General features: G+C 41.5%; 1 protein-coding gene and 1 long non-coding RNA gene across 9 annotated transcripts in view; one reads left to right on the forward strand and one right to left on the reverse strand.

The window, feature by feature from the left end:
• LOC135407354 (uncharacterized) overlaps window positions 1-9,408 on the reverse strand; it is a 62,157-nt gene extending 52,749 nt beyond the window's left edge. For 3 of the 4 annotated variants that reach the window (XR_010426837.1, XR_010426838.1, XR_010426835.1), the window contains exon 1: window positions 9,265-9,312. This is a non-coding gene — a long non-coding RNA (uncharacterized LOC135407354). Of the gene's footprint in view, window positions 1-9,264 lie in introns of all 4 variants that reach the window. The other variant, XR_010426836.1, reaches the window with a different exon arrangement.
• SLC44A1 (solute carrier family 44 member 1) overlaps window positions 8,409-20,674 on the forward strand; it is a 72,968-nt gene continuing 60,702 nt past the window's right edge. For 3 of the 5 annotated variants that reach the window (XM_064642322.1, XM_064642323.1, XM_064642324.1), the window contains exon 1: window positions 8,410-8,649. In XM_064642322.1, coding sequence (XP_064498392.1) covers window positions 8,623-8,649 — 27 coding nt within the window. In that variant the 5' untranslated portion in view covers window positions 8,410-8,622. Of the gene's footprint in view, window positions 8,650-20,674 lie in introns of all 5 variants that reach the window. The other 2 variants (XR_010426832.1, XM_064642321.1) reach the window with 1 other exon arrangement.

Raw genomic sequence — 20,674 nt, forward strand, 5'->3', positions numbered from 1 at the left:
GCAATTGTATTCTCTTGTTGTTTTAAGAAGTATGTTGAGTAAGCAGTTTCTCACTGAAAAATGCAAGTTCTTTGAAACTGAAACTTCTTGGCCATGCAGAAATCTTGCCCTAAATCTGTCAGAAGTTAATTTTGATACCTGAAGCACAATGTCTGATCCATACTAGAGTCTGCTCTTGGTCATTAACCCAAACAGAACCAACTGCTCAAGAAGTCAAGCATTCATCTGAAAAACAAACAGCAGCACAATACTTCCAACAGTATTTGCAATTCTTAGTAATTAGATGACTAACTAAAAAAGCAGAGGTTTTAATCTTCTTAAAAGAAAAAATACGGAATCAATTCTTTTTTTTCCCCTGCTGCAGAACAAACAACTACTGAAATCTGTCTTTGTGGGATGGTCACAGTTTACCATGGTTGAGGAGGTTCTGTTGTGCAAAGTCCAACGTCCAACATAAGTTGTCTGAGAACCTGTGTTTTCTCTGTTTACTCACAAATCTTCTTGCCTTTCACTGTTTTCATTAATTTACTGTTCCTGTTTTGCAAACACAGAGTTGCCCTGGGTCCTACCTAATGAAAATCTGAAGCAAGAAGGGAGAGGTTTCCTCATCCACTTCTAAGACTTGCAAGAAGCTTTCTGGTAATGAGCTATTGGAATCAGCCAATTGGATAGACTTGGTGGATGGATGACACCTCTGTAAACCATACAGTGTTCCCACAGAACTGCTAAAAAATATTTTTCCATATTTAAATTTTTTCCATCTTTCAACTTGAAAACCGTTTCACGAAATCTTTTGAATTTCAGAGTTGTGACACACTTTTCACTCTTCTGCAATCCCTCCCACCAGAAATACTTACAAAAGTGTCCTTACAAGACACTGCATCCCCTCCCCCTGGGATTTTGCTAGTGTGCCATGAAAATTGATAAAGCTGTACTCTTGTACCCAGGGTCTGTCAGAGGCTCTATGGTCTATGCCTAGCCAGCTGCCTTGGTCAGGTTTCTAGAACCTGGTCAGTGAGACAGGGACAGTGACAGGACAAATAAAGAAAACCTCTTCAGTCAGTTATTAGCACTCTTCCTACCTTCCTCTATGTCCTGAGCCTGCTGCCTGAGTCCCTTCACTGCAGTATCTCAGTTTTGTGTCATTAATCACATCCTCATTAGTCCTGCACTTCTGCTTGTTTGCCACAACTATGAAGATGTAACAGCAAAAGAGCCATTTCTCAGTGTCACCTGCTCAAAAATCATGCATCTTCAAGTGAAGCAACAACATGTTTGGCATGCCAGATTATTTTCTGGAGGCAGACTCTTTCTGCTTTTATTTTGGAAATATTCTCCCACTTGGGAACTTGTAACAACTGTTGACAGAAGCATTAATAGCAGGAAGAACTGCTGCAGGTGACTAGAGGCTGGAGCTAGGATAGTGTCAGGTAGGACCAAAGAGCAATGAGAATATTCTGGAGTAATGTTGAATTAATAGTTACGAGAAAGGCAGAGAAATAAAATAGAACAACTTACTTGGTGGATATTATTCTAGTATTTAGGGGATTATTCTGTCAAATGAAACAGATGTAGCCAAAATGAAACAAAACAAACCTAAAAAAACCCCCAAACATTGACTGATTGTGTTCCTGTAAAATACTTCTGAGTTTGAATTAACGATCTTGAAGCAAAGGTATCTCTGTACATTCTTCAGGTGAGCCATAGCCTCTAGATAATTAAAGACTTGCTAATCAAAGATAAAATGCTGACAAGAAAAAATGCTTGAAGAAGTTAATAGAACTTGCTCTTCTCAAGAATATTGTCAGCCAATGTTTTTTCTTCGATGTTTATACCACAGTGATTATTTCAGACATCCAAGGATTTTTTCTTCTCCACCCAAACTTTTTGTGGCATTAGATGCCAGGGCTGTTAGTCTGAGGCTGTGTCAACCAGCCCAAGCCTGGTTCAAGGGACACAGGCAGCTTGATATCTGATACTGCTGAGCAGATGAAACCTACATCCACTGGAACACACACAGTGTTCACAGTATTATCCAGCTATCCAGGACCAGTAAGAAACCCTCCAACTAGGCCAACAAGATCACACAAGCTCGATGCTTGCTTATACATACATATGTATGCATTTTTTTAATTGGAATGGTGGCCATTGTATTAAAAGAAATTGCTTTTCAAATTTTTAATACCCTAATTTTAAGCATAAACATAAGTGACTCAAAGAACAATCAAGCATTGTGGCTGGGACCTTTAGGACCCAACCCAGAAAGAAGAAATCCAGTGAAATTCATTGTGAAGGCCCTCATATCTTCTTTTGTTAGCTGTCACTGTCAGCTGCGTTGGCTGTATGTATACTGTCAACTGCAGTGTGGAGCTGAATTATGCTGAACCCTGTGACAGTCCCATCCCTCTATCCTCCTTTCTGGCTTAAGTCAGCCTCAAAGTTTCAAAAGAGTACTTTCAAGGACTCTCACACTGGATTATGCATCAATATTTTGAGCTACATCAGTGTCTATCTACACTGGATATATGAATGAGGGTTTGTGTCCATGGCAAACCACTCTTTGGTCTTAAGCCTGCCCCTGAGTTGAATGCTGAGTCCACTGCAAATGTTCTCCACAACCAACAGGCCGGGCCTGTGCCAACCTATCAACCATTAGCTGGACATTACTATAGCTAAGCTATAAAATTCAGCCTCTGGAGAGGAATGTCTCTACTCCTCTCTTAAAAGAATACTATAGAGAAAGCCAGAGAGATACAACACATTGAATATTGCTATGTCTCCTTTCTTCTCTTACTCTGAGAAAGAGCTGAAACTTCCTTGATGAATGGTTCCTTGCATAACATTAAAGAGTGCAGAATGGAACAGTACCTTCCTCCACAGCCCCTTTTCCCATCTTTCCTAAGAAAACAAATAGCAGATCCCTTTAGCATATGTTTTTTTAGGCAATGACTTTTCTCCAAGAGATTTACAGTGGCAGCCTTATAAGAGATTTGTTGCAGGCAGTCCTCCATCTGTAGTCTTACATCCTCACTAGGAGAGTCATAATTCTCCTGGAATGAAATGACAGAAGACTGTAATAGCTAATCATATATTATGATGGTACAGCCTCTACAGGAAGGATTGTACTTGGCTTTGCATGTCTCCTTTGGGCAACACAAAGCTTTCTCAAAAGGCTGAAATAAATTCTATTGTTTTGGTTTCTACCACGTCATCAGTTGCACACGCCATCCCCCCTAAACACACACACACACACACACACACACACAGCTGCACTGTCCCAGGTATTTTAAGGAACATTTTCTGAAAAGTGGATTTTTCGGGGGCTTGGATACTGGCTATGGAACATTTCAGCTGCAAATTGCTAGCATGATTTTGGCTCAGGCTGGTTATGATGTAAATATGTCACAGGTGTTTCGCCTGCGTGCAATAGTCTATTCATGCAGTTCTTCATGCACAGGTGATCTGACATCAGAATGAAATTCAACAGGTATTAAATAGTGCAAAGCAACATGTTTTAATATACAAAGAATATCTATAACTTTCAGTATGGCATGAATGGACTACTGTAGGTACAAAGCAGTACCTAAACTAAATGTTTAGAAAGCCATTTTGCCAACACACCAACTCTTTATTCTTCTAAGGAGTCCTGAATATTTTTGATATGTCCCAGAGACAGGACCTCCACTGTACACCTCTATCCTCTCACCAGAAGGTTACATCTCTAAGAGTACAATGCACCAAAATTTTGACTGAGCACTGGGGAAAGAAAATTTCACCCTCTTTATTAATTCAAAAAGCTCTCTGCTCTTTCTCTTTCCTTGGTGTCTCCAGTTTTCAAATTGAAACAGACCTAACATGGGGTTGCAGCACAAAGTAGAATCACAACAGGTCTTCTGACTTTCTCAGTAAGTTTACTGAATTAACCTGTTCTTCTGTGGTCAGACATACAGCAAGAAGAAAATCTTAGCTTTAATTTGTGAGAGCTTAGACTTACTGAGTGCTGTGCATCTTTTCTTAGTCAGCGATGAAAAAGTCTGTAAGAATCCTGCCATTCTAATGGCAAAGAAGGATCCCTTGAATGTTTTTACCTCGGCTGACTAAAATTCACAACTGACAGGATGGCCAGTATACAAGCTGGAGTTCTCTGCCTTGTGACTGGTTTCCCGTGTGACTCGACACAAGCATCCATGCTGTACTTCCACAGCATTCAAAAAAGTGCAACAGCATGGTTTAACTTTTGAGAAAGATGATCGGCTTCACATGGGTTCCGAGATATATGGGACCACAGGGCTCAGAATAGTTCAGTGGGCTTTATCCCCATATCACTCATAGAGATGGGCTGACATCCTATTTGCCATTTGTTTGCTGGAATGCCTTCTCATGATGTACTTTTGTTAGTATTCTGCTGAAATCAGCAGGATCACTCTTAATCCTGCATTGATACACGTGTATGAAAGTTAACAGTATGTTCACAGGGCATATTATGGAGGGAATATGTGTGGCTCTGTATTTAAATAAATTAGAAAAACGAAAACAAAACAACAACAGCAGCAACAACAACAACAAAACAAACAAAACCAAACAAAACCAATCCTAGGAATACTGAAGATAAGCACGCAGGATGGGATTTTTAAAGATGCAGAGTGCTTGCCAAGCACAGATAGATGCAGATTTATTGGTAGGTGGAAGAAGTCAGCAGAATGATAATAAGCAGATTTTGTCGATTAGAAGAAGGAGGCAAACACACAGGCTGTAACAATGCCTTGCTGGTGCAATACTCAATTTTTAGTCTGCACAATGCATCTCTTCCCATTTCATTTTCTTCAAAGCAAGGCCAACTTCGGACTGAGCACTTAGCTCAGTACTGAGCCTGTTTCAAAATGACACTCCAAAACTTATACTTTAAAACATATCCAAATAGACTGAATTTTATTTAATGCTATTTTAAAGGTATTTCTCTCATTAATACAGAACAATAGATATAGATTGTTTTGTACTCTGTAGAGTCTTTAGGTGTTTAAATATGGATGGATAAGCTCAGGATTCTACACCTAGTGAGAAAAGAAAAGGTAAATATTACCATACAATTCATGCTTTCTTCCCAGAATGGAAGCAGTCTGGACACAACCTACAATTTTCAAGTGCAAAGGCATTTTTTGTCATTCTTGGGCCTTGTCTCTGTTGTCTCTCTCAGTATCAAATGGTGCTTCAAAAACTACAACGTGTCATTCTCAGTCTAGCAATGAAATGAAAATATAGATAAAGTTCATCCTTACAGGTGAGGAGAAAAGGGCAGACTCAAATCTGTTATAGAAAAAAGCTAGTTTCTTATTAATGGTAGATTTGTGCAGTCAGACTTGCTCTTTAGCAGCTTGTGATGTAACCGTGCCTTAGAGCAGATTACATTCAGCATCAGAAAGGAATCCATAAAGCGCAATTCAAGAGGTGCACTTAGGCATATGCTTAAAGTTCAACTCCTGCATTACTGAACTAAGATTCAGCAATTCCAATTTCAGTTGCTTCATTAAATGCTAATCTAAATAAATATAAAAGCACGCACAATCATGAATAACCCAGAATCTTTTAACTTTTCCTCTCCTTTGTGTGACCGGCCAAACAAAACGCAATAAAACTAATGAAAGGCAGGTAACTACCACTGCTGCTGTTACCACACCCCTATCAAAAACTAACTAATTTCCTCAGTCCAGAGGCAGAGATTCCAGTGATCATTTCTAACATTGATATTTGTTCAAATACTTTCTACAGTTCTCATATACTTATAAGAAACTCCAGTTACCTGTGCTACAGCTGGTATGCCTTTACAAGCTGTTCCATAAAGGCTCCCCCAGAAAATGAAGATCTGGCATTTTTTAATCACTATAAAGATACCATTACCCCTCTGCAGCTGCAAAAAGCTTTTGATTATTGGCTAGGATTTTTTTTAAGGGTTTACAAGTCTCTGCAGGACTGTGTTTTAACCCCATTACTATCTTCTGATAATCATGCTGTACATGTTTATTCTACATCCAAAAGAGAGACAGTATTTAATTACCAGGACAACACTCTGAGGTCCTAAATGAAGCAATTGAAGTGGAAGTCCTAAATGAATGGATTATTTAAAAAAATTGAATTTGGTCTATTTAACAGACTGACTAAAGTACATCTATGGCATGGTCATCATGCTTTTGTTACCCAAGCAAACAGAAAAGACAAAAACTGGGACAAAAGTCAATTTTATAAATGGTAAAATGGAGGAACAGAGATACAGGAGTAACATGTCCAAAGTTACACAAGAACTGACTACAGATTTCTTGTTATCTATTTCTGTGTCAATCACAAAAGACACATCCCTTCTAGAGAGTGTTCCTGCAAAGCAGTACCTGGATGGCCACACTTTCTGGAATACCACAGAATTATTTGAATAGATTGAGATGGAACAATGGAATATAATGGCAATGTACACCTAAATGGCAAAAGGGTATTTTAACCTTTTTTCTAATTTTTTTATTAGAAAATGTGAAAATTGTGATGTTACTGATGAGTCATCAGCCTTGGAGGTATTTAAAAGATATGTAGATGTGGCACTCAAGAACGTGGTTTTGTGGTGGACTTGGCAGTGCTGGGGTTATGGTTGTACTCGATGATCTCAGAAGTCTTTTCAAATCTAAATGGTTCTGTGATTCTACTTGCCATTAAACTGAGAAGAGCTAAAAAAACCCAGCATGATTCACAACTCGCCCACATGACAGTTTCTGTTTTATTTTGGAAGCCTACAAAACTCCTTCTCTAGTCACAAGGTCTCTTTTGCCTCATTCTGCTTAAGGATCATTTTAAACTTAAATCATTACGATGTTATTTTAATCATGGATATTCTACTATATTGATAGAATAATTCTGCTACTGAGAACTGCAAGTGTTGCTTCATACATTTAGGCCATGTTCAAACAGAGCTACTGGGCCAGTAAACATACCTTAAGAGGGACTGACATTAGCCAATGTGACACCTATCTAGAAGAAGAACAGGATGGAGGATCTGGGAAACTACAGGCCTATCAGCCTGACCTCAGTGCCAGGGAAGGTTATGGAACAGATCATCTTGAGTGTGATCACACAGCATGTGCAGAACAATCAGGGGATCTGGCCCAGTCATCATGGGTTTTGGGAGGGCAGATTCTGATTGACCAACCTGATCTTCTTCTATGACAAAGTGACCCACTTAGTGCACGAGGGAAAAACTGTGGATTTCATCTACCTGGACCTTAGCAAAGCCTTTGATTCTGTCTCCCACAGTATTCTCCTGGGGAAACTGGCTGCTCATGGCTTGGATTTGTGCACTGTTCTCTGGGTAGTAAACTGGATGGATGGCAGAGCCCAGAGAAGGGTGGTGAATGGTGCTACCTTGGCTTGGCAGTTGGTCACTAGTCGTGTTCCCCAGGGCTCAGTATTTGGGCAAGTTCTGTGTAATATATTTATTAATGACCTAGATGAGGGGATTGAGTGCCTCTTTAGCCAGTTTGCAGATGACACCAAGTTGAGTGGGAATGTTGACATGCTGAGAGCAGGAAGGCTCTGCAGAGAGATCTGGATAGGCTGGATCAATGGGCCAAGGCCAAGGGTATGAGGTTCAACAAGGCCAAATGCCAGATCCTTGGGTGATAACAACCCCATGCAGCACTACAGGCTGGGGGCAGAGGGGCTGGACAGCTGCTCAGCAGAGAAGGCCAACAGCTGGCTGAACATGGGCCAGGATGGCCGAGAAGGCCAATGGCATCCTGGCTTGTGTCAGCAAAAGTGTGGCCAGCAGGACCAGGTAGGTGATGGCTCCCCTGTACTCAGCACTGGTAAAGCTGCAACTCGAGTTCTGTGTCCAGCTCTGGGCCCCTCAGCTCAGGAAAACACTGAGGCACTGCAGCGTGTCCAGAGAAGGGCAACGGAACAGGTGAAGGGTCTGGAGCACAAATCCTACGAGGAGCAGCTGAGGGAGCTGGGGGTGTTTATCCTGGGGAAAAAGTAGGCTCAGAGGTGACCTCATCGCCCTCTACAACCACCTGAGAGGGGGCTGTACCGAGGCGTGTGGGAGGGTCGGTCTCATCTCCAGGTATCAAGAGATGGCCTCATGCTGCGCAGAGCACGCCTTCACCGGGCAGCGCCGCTGTCCCGCGGGGGGCCGAGGGGTGGGTGAGCTCGAGGGCTGAGCACGGCCCTGGACGCCAACCCTCGACATACCCCAGCCCTCGGCCCGCCGCGGGGCGGGACCGGCCCGGCCCCGAGACATGGCGGCACCGGAAGCGGCGGAGCGAGCCGGGGGGCGGGGCCAGTGGGCGGGCCAGGACCCCCCGCACCGCAGTGCCTGGCCCCGCCCCCCTCAGGCCCCGCCCCCTCGCAGGTCCCGCCCCTCCCGGAGCCGCCGCGGGCTGAGGGGGAGGAGGAGGAGGATGAGGGGGCGCCGCGGCGGCGCTTGTGTTGGTGCTTGTGCTGCTTGTGCTGCAGCCGCGCTCGCCTGAGCGGGCCCCGGGCTCCCTCCCTGCCGGCCTCGCACCGCGCCACCGCCCCCGGGGGCGGGGGGAGTCGCGGCGAGTGGATGCCCGGCGGGCACCGCCGGGGCACAGACCCGCGGACGCCATGGGCTGCTGCAGCTCCGCCGCGCAGGTGAGCGGCCCGGCCCCCCCTCCCTTCCCCTGCCCTCCTCCGCACCCCCGCCCCGGGGCCGCCCCTGGCGCTGTCCTGTGGCTGCGCAGCCCCTCGTCCCCCCCGCTCTGTGCCGGCCGTGCATCCCCTCGTACCCCTGCCCGGCTTCCCCGTGGCTGCACCGCCTCGCTGCCTCCCGCCGCCGGCGCCCCGCTCTCCCGTGGCAGCGCATCCCCTGCTACACCTGTAGCGCCGTTCTCCCGTGGCTGCGCGCTCGCTGCATCCCGACCTGTAACCATACTCTCCCATGGCTGGGAACCCTTTGCTTTTCCCTCCCCGACTCACACCCCACCGACAGCTCTGCTCTCCCGTGGCTGTAACCCCCCCCTTTGCTCTCCCCTTGCTCTTTCGTGGCTGGGAACGACCCTCTGCACCCCCTTGTTCACCCCCCCCCCAGCCTTGATCCTATCGTGCTGCGCACTTCCACCCTCTGCGCGCTGCTCTGTGTGCTGCTTCCCCTGCGGATCAGCATCATCTTGCCCCTTCTTCCCCCAGCCCTACCACAGCTTTGCAATCTTTACCATACCCTGCTCCCATCCCCTGCCATGGCTGCAGCTGCATACCTCCAGTTCTCACCTGCCACCGTCGTAGTGCCTTGCACCACTGTCCTGGCGTCCTCACCGCCTCCTCCCCTCTGCCATGCCTCAGTACGCCTCCCTAGATAGCTCTACGCACCCTGCCCTTCCCTGCAGCATGTTCTTTGGGGTCCCTACTTGCCGCCCACCCCCCTCCCCCCCCCCAGAGAGAGAGGCAATTTCATGGGAGGAAATCATGCCCAGGGCCTCACTCAAGTCCACTGCCCCTGGAAAGGGAGGCAGTCCTAATCCCAGCCCCCTTCTCCACTCTGTGGCCAGGGTTTCAGGTGCCTCCCTACATCCTTTTCCCTATGTGTGATTGGTTCCACGCATATCTCTTGTTTCCGAGGTCGGTTTTTCCTTCTTCCCCCTCCCCCCTCGCTCTGCTTTGCCCTTACTGACTCCTTTTTTTCCCCCAGAGTGGTGCTACCAGCCAAGGCACAATTGGGAGCTCCACCCAACGCTCCAGTTTGAGGCTCTGCTTCCCGTTTTAACTTTCCCTTTGAACAACACGGCCAAGGCTGTGCTGTTGTTTTTGCTTGGCTCCTTTCTGAGGGCTGTAGGACGAGCGATCACGACTGATGCCTTGGCTGTGCTTTGCTCGCTTGTAAATGTTAGCTTCCTTTGGCTGTGTCACTTACGGTGGCTGAATCCAGCTTCCAGCAGACTGCTTATGTGGGAAAGTCCGTCTCTGCTGTCCCAGATGACTCATCACAGAGATGAGTTTTTGTAGCTCATCCGTTCAGGCAGACTTTTTTTTTTTTTTTATGTAAGGGCTCTGTCCTTCCGATGCAGAACACTGCAGAGAGCTGTCCAGTTGCAATAGGGAACATTCTTTCTGTACAGCAGATTTGCTGCAAAGAGGAAGGCAATCAGCTTTATGGCGCGTGAAGAAATGGTTTGAATTGAGAGAATGAGATGTATGCTAAATGATAGGGGAAGATTTTGAAGTTGTTTGGTCACTGCAGTAGACTGCCAGGGCGTATTGTGGAGTCTGTATTGCTTGAGGTTTGCTAAAAAAAAAAAAACCAACTTTAGATAAACATCTCTCAGGAGTGGCTTAAGGAAAGCTGATACAGACTTGGAGCACTGAGAGTGAAGCTGATATTTTGAAGTAATGTTTTGAAGTCTTTTCCAACCTTATATTCTGTGATTCCTATCCAAATTGCTTTTTTGAAGTGATTAGTAGGCCCTTTCTAGATCTTCTTTATGAATTTGAATTGCTGTTCACTGTTCTGTTCTTAAATGAAAATGCAGGCTTATTTGTGGGTAACATTAGACTGAAATAGGAAGTAGAAGATCAATTGGTTTACATATCTGGCTTGTTCATGGGTTTCAACTGATTGATTTTGTTTTTCAGTGACACTTGTCTTCCACTGTCATGGTGTGTGATGTTAATAGTGCACTATTGAACTTTTCATTTGCTTTCCTCATGTGTGGCAAGATATGGTACAGTAATTGAGCTTTGTATCCCATGTATATTACTGAAATATAAAGAATGGCTGTTTATTTAACACCCCAGCCATAAGCAATGTTGTGTCTCCTCAGGAAATCCAAATCAAGGGCTAGTTGCTGAATATTTTATCAGCAGTTTGTCTGGTATACGGATTGCAGAAACCTTGCAACCTACAGTACAGCATTACATTAGATCCTAATGTTTGTCTTATCCTCCCTTTTATCATTAAAAATAAATGTTATGTTCCTCATCTACCACTGTCTTTGTACTTTCCCCTCTTCCGTTTTTCCTGGGCAGGGGTCCATCAGACATTCCTTCATATTGCCTCACTTACTTTTTGCTTCTCTCTTTGTAGCTGCATGTTGGTCTTTGACATAGTCTCTCCCATTGCTGCAGATTGCTCACCCTCATTCCTTATGACTTTGTTTTTCAAGTTGATTTCTCATTAACTGCATTCTTCAGCTCTGTAGCCTATTTGATTTTCATCTGCTAATCCTCATTTCTGTTTCTGAGAGAAATGATTACTTCTGTTTTGATTCTGCCAGCCATCTTATCTGAGTACTGCACCTCCAGGTCCCTTTCTCATGACTGCCACCTCCTCTTATTTGTGATAATGCACCTACCTGTGACTGATAGTTGAACAGGGTAGATTTCTTTGTTGTCTTCTTCCTGACTCTTATTTCATATTCAATTATCCATTTTCGCTACTGAATACATTTCCCAGTTCCTTTGCTTTGCAGGCTGTCTAAAGCAATGCCTCAGGCCTTTTCCTGTATCTCTTCCCCTGCAGAATCTAAAGATTTCCAGAGAAAAACTGATTAGAATTGACTTGTTTACCTTTCCTCAGCACTATTGATTGCTGCTTACAGAGATGGATTTGCATGTTTGCCTTCTGCTTTTTCTCGTTTTTAACTGCTTAGTCTGACCCCAAAGCCCCATTCATTCAATTTTCCTGTTTTAATTCCAAATTACTGGGTTTTACCTCTTGCTACCATCTTATTCCCTTCCTAATTTTGGTCTGAGTTACTATTATCAGTCCTTAGCTGACAGTCAGCTCCAGTCTGCTTCCCTTCTTTTCCAAACTCCTGAATGGAAGAATGTATGTTTGTCCTGTCTCTTCATACTAAATTAATTCCAATCCATATTCTGTGTTGTGCTGAAATTGTCTTCAGTAGTGGTTCTACAAACTTCTTCTTCTGCCCAAGTTGAAAAGATTCCCCTTCTTTCTTACCCTCCTTGACCTCTTTCAATACCGTGTGTAATCCTCTGCCACATGGTGTCTTATTTTCCCTGGGCAGTCTATGGTATCACAGAATATTTTGAGTTGGAAGGAACCCACAAGGATCATCGAGTTGAACTCTTAAATGAATATGGGGATATGCCTGCTGAGGCACTTAGAACGGGTATATTCTTTCCAGTTAATTTCTTGTTTCCATTTTGGTCTTATTCCATGTTTGCACGACGTTCTTCTACTTCCCCTGGTGTAGTATCTTCTGTGATCTGCCCTTGTTCTTTATCATTGCAACCAGAGTTCCTGTTTGCGTGTTTTTCCTTTTTGGTGTTAAAACAGTGTCATCATCTTTTTTTTTTTCTTTAGGGTTTTGTGCTATTCTATACTTATTTTGTTTCACTAAGCTGTAATTATTTTTGTGCTTGCTGTCTCTTGACTATCACCATCTTGAACCTTGAGCTTGCTGAGAAAATCTTGTGTGGTGTCCGCTGCATCCTAACACTTGTCATAAAGCAGTCTGGGTACTCATAATTAATTACCATGACTAGATCTTCCTAACACTTTCTTGAATTGTAGTTTAGCCAAAGTGTGCTGACCTATATGACATGAAGACCTGTAAAGGACAAGAGAAAGAAACCCCACCTCTGTGTATCTCCTCTCTGGCACTGCTGTTAGTTGCCAGTACCTTAATGTGATTTCAGCCCACTGTCTTCTCTTGGCCATATCTTTGTCATGGGATGTGTGTTTTCTCAAGGTGGGTGCTTCTGCCTAGGTGGATCTCTTTCATTGTGGGTCTGCCATGCAACAAAAGTTAAAAAGTTTCTGCTTACTTTTAATAGAGGTTGTTCTGGTTTGGTGGAGATGTTTGTTTGTTTGGTTCTTTGTTTTTGTTAGGGTTTTTTGTTTGTTTTTGTGGAGATTTTTGGTGGTGGTTTTTGTTCCTTTTTTGTGGGTTTTTGTTTGTTTGTTTTGTTTTTTTGTTTTGTATTTTTGTTTGGTTGGTTTGGGGTTTTTTTTGGTGCATGCTGTTTTGGAAATTATGTTCTCTACCTAATGTACACATCTTTTGAGCAAATGAAGTGCTGAAGTTCCGAGTTAATAGAACAATTAAGTTTCTATCAGATCTTTAATTTTATTGAAGAAGAAAAATGGAATCTGTGGTTGAATGGCAGTATTCTCTTCTCTTGTGTTTCATTCTTCTCCTTCATCAGTGATATTTTCTGTTATCTCACAGCATTAATCCATTATAAAATTGGATTTGCAGGAGGTAGCTGTTGGAGTTCATCACTCTTATGTCACCATAACTGTTAGGCTGCACTGTAAATCCATTTGTTCAAAGTAATCTGTAACAGACTTTTTCTAAGCAAGAAAACTTGCACTACAGTGTAACTCAGATTGCTCTGCTGATCTAGTTTATAGCACAGTTCCATAAAGTTTGCATTGTTATATCTGAGCAGACAGACATTAATAGATCGTGAAAGGGAACGAGGTAGGGGGAGAGGCAGACCTTAAACTGCTTTCTCATGGGGCATTTGTGATACATAATCCATTCTCCCTTCCTACTGTTCTGCAGTTGGAGTGGCTGATTGGAGTTAAAAGGTGTTTATTTTGGCAACATGTTGTAGGGAACAAAGCAACTTATTGAGATCTTTGTGTTGGGATTGGGAAATACTATGTGTGTTTATTTATTTTATCCCTATGGCTTTTTACATTAGTGACTTAATCCAAGATATGTGTGAGAGAAGCTTGAAATATTGACAGAAATTGGAGGCATGACTGGAAAAAACAAAGCACATGTTATTCTTGGTGGTTTTAGTGGTGGCCTTGGTTTTTGAAAGACTGTAAGAACTTCCCATTATTAGAGGAGATGAAGACAGATCATCCATTAACTTTCCCTTGAGCATCTGCTATCAAAGCAACACTGAATAAATCTGGAGTTCCTAACTTTCTAAAAAACCTCACCATTCTGATGAAATGTCTCTGCTAACCTGTTATGGACAATACAGATGTCTGATTGTACACTAGTGGTTGTCAGAGGTTCTTGCAGTCAAATGAATGTAAGGGGCATCAAAACATGCCTGTTTCACTGTGGGCACAGGCATGATCATGGAAGAAGACCAGCTGAATAACAGTGTTGATGAACAGAAACAGAATGAGTTGTGAATTCTAATTCCAGGATATAGGAAACTTGCTTTCAGTTCAGTATATTAAGAGTAGATGAGGCTTCCATTTGAGCCTCTGGCAAGCAAAAATAGTATAAAGGGCGAAGCGTACAAGCAGGATCCAGAAACGTACTAGTGAGTCAGGTATCTCATGAAGTTGTTGGTGACCTTTCTGTATTTCTGATCTGTGAGCTCTGTTAGATTCCTGTGAAGCATGAGATGTCCTTTTACAAATGCTGTCACAAGCAACCTGTGTAAATAATTCCTTTCAGTCTTAACACAGAAATATTTCAACTACATAGATACTTGTAAGTACTCTTTAAATTCATGTACTAAGGTTTTAGACTACCCTTCAGTTATGTCACTTCTTAAAAGTTGTAAGCAGCAAGTTATTTTCTCTACTTTGTCAGGTATTTTGAAGATCAACTTTTTTTATTTTTAAGAGCTTGAGGAAGTGATAGTTTGTATTAAGAACAATAATGGGACCTAGCATCCTTATAAGACTTTTTTTTTTTTATAAAGTGAGAACAGTTTTGGAAAAGATTGATTATCTTGCATAGGAAGTGCTAAATCCAAAGCTCGTGTTATTGTAATCTATGGGGCATCAAGAATACTGTCAGCCATCAGACTTTTAGGCTAATAATAGTGCAGGTGTGTTCAGTATCACCCAACTGATGGCTTTTATTTTTCATTATGAAGAGATGGCAATGTTTGTTATGTAGTGAAGTTGTCAACTGTCTTTATGCTGTTTACTCTGAAGGCAAGCTTTGCAATAACTGTGCATGCCTCTTTCTCCTGTGGGCTGACTATAATTTTTGTTCCTTTGAACTTAGCTCAGCGGGTTCTTTTGTGAAAATCAGAACTTGCAAACCAACTTAACATAAACTGTGTCTTTGATATTTTGTATTTGAATCTTTCTCACTTAAAGCAGCTCTTGGAAAATTGTGTAAATCTTAGGCTTAGCTTCTAAAAAAATAGTTATGCAGTGTTGCCAGGTGACTTCTACCTGCTGATTAAACTGATTGCTAATTTTTACCTCTGTTTGATGAGACCTTTTTGTGTATAAATTTTAGAGAAAGGGTTTGTGTTGGTGAATATATCATAGGGTTCTTTTAGGTCTTCCAACCACTTTGAAGTTTCACAGACTTTGTAAATGAATGTCAGTGCTTCGATTTCCCTTCTGTTGCTAAGCCCTCCCTCCCCCCCCTTTTTTTTTTAAATTTTTAAAAAAATTTTCTAGGTAAGCATTTTCCTAATGTGGAATAAAAGTGTATATTTGTGTGACAACAGCCCCAGAAACATCTGTATGTATACTTTAAGAAGAGAGAAGTGTCATCTTTGTTTAGAAATTCAGCTTTATAGCCCAAAGATTAGTTTTCAGTGCTTTAACGTGATTTCAACACCCAGTGTGCATTGCACTGCAGGAGTAGGAGATGACTGCTTGTATGTCGGAGAGCTGAGGAAATGCTGCATTTTTACACGGTAGTTCCTAGCTGTCATTGTTTAAGCCGGTAATATTGCTAGACTCTGGTGGAGAGTCATGGCCAGCAGAACACGGTGACTTGTGCCTCACAATGTAATATACAACGTGCCTGCTCTTAATTAATGCCGGGTAGTTAAGCTGCTGATTGCAGCAGAAATGAGCACTGGCCTGTTGTGTTTTTGTTTTAAATTGAAACCACTCTTGCTGCTCTCCAGATACTGTTTGACTGAGGAAGAGACCTCTGAATGTTGTATACAGATCTGCAGAAACAAAACGAGAAACCCGTTTAAGTGCTTGGTTCAAGGTCGTGATAACCATCTCCTGGGAATGCTTTGACAGACTCCCCCTAATTTGCTATGAAAGACTGAAAAATTATTGCCTACTTATAAGGGCGTATGCTTATGTAATAAACTAAGGGCTTAACACATTATTTCCCTTTCCATTCTCCTCCCGCTCTTTCTTCCTTAAGTCAGAGCTTTCTTAGCGTTGGTTCTTGTTAATCTAATATACTTTCAATGTCGTCAAGCACTGCCCTGTATTGCAATCCTGAGTGGTTTGTTTGTTTGTTTGTTTGTTTTCTTGTTATGCTAGAATTTTGGACCTGTAAGTCAGGACTTGGTATTTAAGCAGCCATGATTTTCTGTTGGCAAACCCATTTGAATGTAGGATACATTTTGGAGGAATATGTAGCAAACTGCTGTGAATTCCCCTAATAAGTGGCAACGTTGTTATTTTTCACAGCAGTGCCGTGCAGGCCATGAGCTCTTGGTGAGCTGCGATGTCTTTGGTCTTGAATTCACGTGAAGAGAGTGCAAAAAAAAACAGGGGCAGCATTTTCCATGGAGTGTTCCTCATCTGGAATCCACATTTCATGCAGAGACCAGTAATTGGGGAGTTCTGCTGTGGTTTTATTTTTGTTTGTTTGTTTGTTTGGGGTTTTTTTTTTGGTGTGTGTGTTAATATCATGTGATAAAGCTAAGACATTTGGAAGCAAAGTGTGTATTGTAGTTGGGCAATGTTTTACTAGTCCAAAGTTTGAAAATGTTTTATAATTTGGGACTTACAGGGCATAGAAGGAATAAAATTTGAGATTCTGTGAAACCGGTTGATATACAAGCAGGAAGTTCAAATGTGATTAAGTAACTTGGTATGTGCAAAATGTCTTCAGAAGTGAAATGTTTTGTGCTTTTTTTTTTTTTTTTGTTTTGGTTTTGTTGTTGTTGTTATTTTGTTTTCGTTTGCATGACTGATTTTTATTAATTATTAAGAACCATGGAAGTACCAAAAATGCATTGAAATTAATATTTTAGTCCCCTGAAAAATATTTCTGTGATATTTGTAAAGTGTCTTTATTTATTGCTGCCTTCAAATAAGTACTTAACAATGGGTTATGAAGAAAAGAAACAATAATTAAAGACTTAGAGAGTTAAAAACTGGGCTTTTGTCTGCAGATGTCCTGATTTCTAAACTTCAAAACCTTAGCAGGTGTGCTGATCAGCTCTGTATTTAATCAGCTGTGTTATGCTTCAAGATAAATATTTAAATTGTTGACTGAGGTGGAAGCGTGTAATAAAGGAGTTTTGAAGCAATGTTTAATATGAGTTGACTGTCAAGATGAGTGGAAGATTATATACAACACATGTCATATTCAAGAGTGGAGTCTCCGGATAGGAGTTTGCAGGGTAAACATCTTCATATTGCATCATCAGTAATATGATGTCCTGTGGGATCTCAGTTTTGTTGACATTGTGTTAAAAACTTATAAATACTGTGTGTAGCATCTGAGAATGTTCATGAAGTATCATATGTGGGCACAGTGAATTGGTGGTATTCTTTGTCTCAAGAGAAGCAAAGTATTAACTCATCACCCTTTGGTGGATAACTTTAAAGCAGTATTATACCATCAGAAAACTTCTCCTAGCAGGACCTTTGAATTTCATGCCTAAAAAGAGCAGATGCATCTTTTCAGTGGTCAGGGCATTGGAGGACAAGTGATGGATGTGGAGTCATTAGGAAAATAGAGATGTGCATGCCTATATGTAAATTACTGTTATATGGCTCTTAGTCTGATGTGTCACTGGTGTCTGCCATGCAGTAAATTGAAAAATACAGGTTTTTGTAGTGAGGTCAAAGCAGGAATTAAAAAAAAAAAAAAAAAAAAAAAAAAGGCAAAACCCCCCAGGATGTTAGACTCCACTGTGATTTGTGTGTCCTGTTATGCAGTCCATTTTGGAATTGCCCACATGTGTTTGGGCTTCTTTCTACAAATGACTGCCACCTCAGCTGTGACAGTATTACAGTGACAACCCCTCTTGTGCCTGGAAGTGGGAGACATTGCTTCACTTTTGTAAGTCTGGGGCGACTCAAGCCCCTGTCTCCGAGGAGAATTCAATCACTAGCAGCCTCTTTGGGGTAGGAGCAGTAATACTGTTCTTCCGCAGAGGTAGATCCAGGCCAAGGCTACACTAACCATTCTTTTGGTGTGCTTATGGAGATATTTTTATTGATACAATGTAGTTCATTCTTCCAGGGAACTGGTATAGTTCAGTAGAGTAAAAGTTTGTGTTTGCTGGTGTGTGTTCCTGCTCTAGTAATGGAGGTGTAGTAGTAATTTGCTGCGTAATAAATCAGTTTTATTGCAAACGTGAGAGATCATCTGAACTCATGATAATACGTGCTGTAAACTGCTGTTTGGTACTTTATCTGAATGCCTGTAAGTCACGCACAGGAAGTCTGTGCATAATGGTGAACATTTTTAACTGAGTCAACTGTGCACAGTGTTCTTAGACTTCATGGTGAAGTAAACTGGGGGTTTTCTATAAAAATGTGACATGTTTGGTCAAGTCATGAACTGATTATAGTTTTGGTGCTTCAAGACTTTGTTCTGGACACTTAAAACAGTGCGTTCACCACATGAAAATTTTACTTAGAGAACTACTTTACAGTCTTCAGAATAACAGAAGATCATAGAATAATCATGGACTTAATGCTCTTTAGAGCTGACAAACATAGACCTTCATATTAGCATTGTCAGGGACTCTAGACTCTGTTTACTTGTGAGGATGTTAGAAAATGTCCATGTCTTTTCTCTCCCTCTCAATATGAATTCCTTTGTGCAGTGTATTTAACAGGTTTAAAAGCTAATGCTTTCGTTTGAAAATGTGAAACAACTTGCTAGATTTTAATTTTATATTCTGACATTTTACACACTTGTTTAGATCAGTCATTACCTACTAAGTTGGCTGTAGATGCAGAGAAATGCTCATGAAGTAGTTACTAATTTGTGTTTATAGTGAGACACACTTTAGTCTACATCTATAATTGGTATCATGTGTGTTTTGACCACTTTGTAGTGGTCAGATGCAGCCTACCAGTCATCTTATTCACTGCAGTTTGACATTTGTAATGATGGAAGAGGAATGGATAACTTCATTTGGTGTCTGGAGCATGCTCCCCGAGGAAGTGGTCACAGCACCAAGCCTGTCTGGATTCAAGAAGCATTTTGACAATACTCTCAGGCACATGGTGTGATTCTTGGAGTCCCCTGTGGAGGGCCAGGAGTTGGAGTCTGTGGTCATGGTGGGTCCCTTCCAACTCAGCAGATTTTATGATTCTGTGTCAAAATGGCTTCTGCTTTGGACTAGGGGGCATATCTTTGTTTTAGGCCTCAGGTTGGAGAGTCCTGAAAACATCCTAAACTGTTAATCCTTGGGGTCAGGACTCATTTCCTCTTTCTCTGTTCGGAGGTGGAAGAAGTTTCATTAGGACAATATAGAGTTGCTGCTAGTTGCTATTTTAAACAGCTGAATAGTGTAGAAAAGTGTTCCATGTCTTGTGCAGAAAAATGCCATGTTCTCTGTTAAACCTGGAGAAGCATTCTTGTGTTGTAAACAGTTTGGTAAACTACGAAGTTGTGACTCCTCTTATTGATAGGTGGAATGCTTACTGGTAAAGGTCAGCATGTGACTAGTACTGTTCTTTAGCTTGTAAAGATATATCAAATGAGTAAAGAATCATTTCCTACTCATTGGGAAACACTAATAAATGTTTCAAGAACTGTGTGTGTTTTTCTTTTCTTTTTTTTTTTTTTTTTTTTTTTTTTTTATTTTTTTTTTCAGTGTGGGTATGTTTCAACAGCACATGAAGATGCAGTTTTAAACATAGCTTGCAGGACAACTTCTGAACTGGATGACTTCTTGCTCATCATCCTTTTAACCTGGCTTGCCCATTTTCTGGGGAGTCATGCCCTTACGTGTCCTTTTGTGACACGCGCAGTATCGCAGATGGACCCTCCAACTTTGAAGGGTCAAACCTGCAATGTACGTGTAAAATTTATGTATCATGTACTCACTCTGCTACTGGAATAAACTGAACGTTACTTATCAGTTGAATCTTGGTACTTTATCATTATCAGTCTGCATCCTAGGAAAGGTGGAGGCTGGAGGACTCTGTGCAGTTTCTGCAAAAGATCCTGGACGGGATGAAAATCCTTTTTTGCCTCTAAGGGCTGTTTATTAATGCTGTGTGCACACTGAGACTGTTTGTTTCCTATGTAGGTAGATAGATACTACACAATAATTTCTGAGTTCTTGATTTAAATAAACAAACAGCAGTTATTTCTATTTACTCTCCTATATTGAAGTACAGCTGTATGAACTCTAAGTCCAGATGTAACATCAAGGTGATAAAAAAACAAACAGAGGATGTAGTTAGATTAATGTGGTTCTTAGAATGGGGGTTTATAACAAATTATCCTAACTTTGAACATTGGTAGTAATATCCCTGAAGATTTTCAGAAGTACGACAAAAAATATCTTTTCACTTAAAAAAACATGAAATATTTACAACCCAAAATTTTCAGTATCTTCTTATCATTACTGAAACTTATTAGAAATTGTAGAAGTGAATATTCCAAATTTTTTTACAGTCACTCTGTAAAAAACCCTGAAATTAATGAAAGCTATGTGAAAACTTAACTTATATAATTACTTGTAGTGATTTAAACTACTTTTTTACCAGTATCTTTAGCACAGATTGCACAATCTGTGTAATGGGACACAGTTACAATTTCCCTTCAGA

The sequence above is a fragment of the Pseudopipra pipra genome, chromosome Z (genome assembly GCF_036250125.1).
Source record: "Pseudopipra pipra isolate bDixPip1 chromosome Z, bDixPip1.hap1, whole genome shotgun sequence".
NCBI lineage: Eukaryota > Metazoa > Chordata > Aves > Passeriformes > Pipridae > Pseudopipra > Pseudopipra pipra.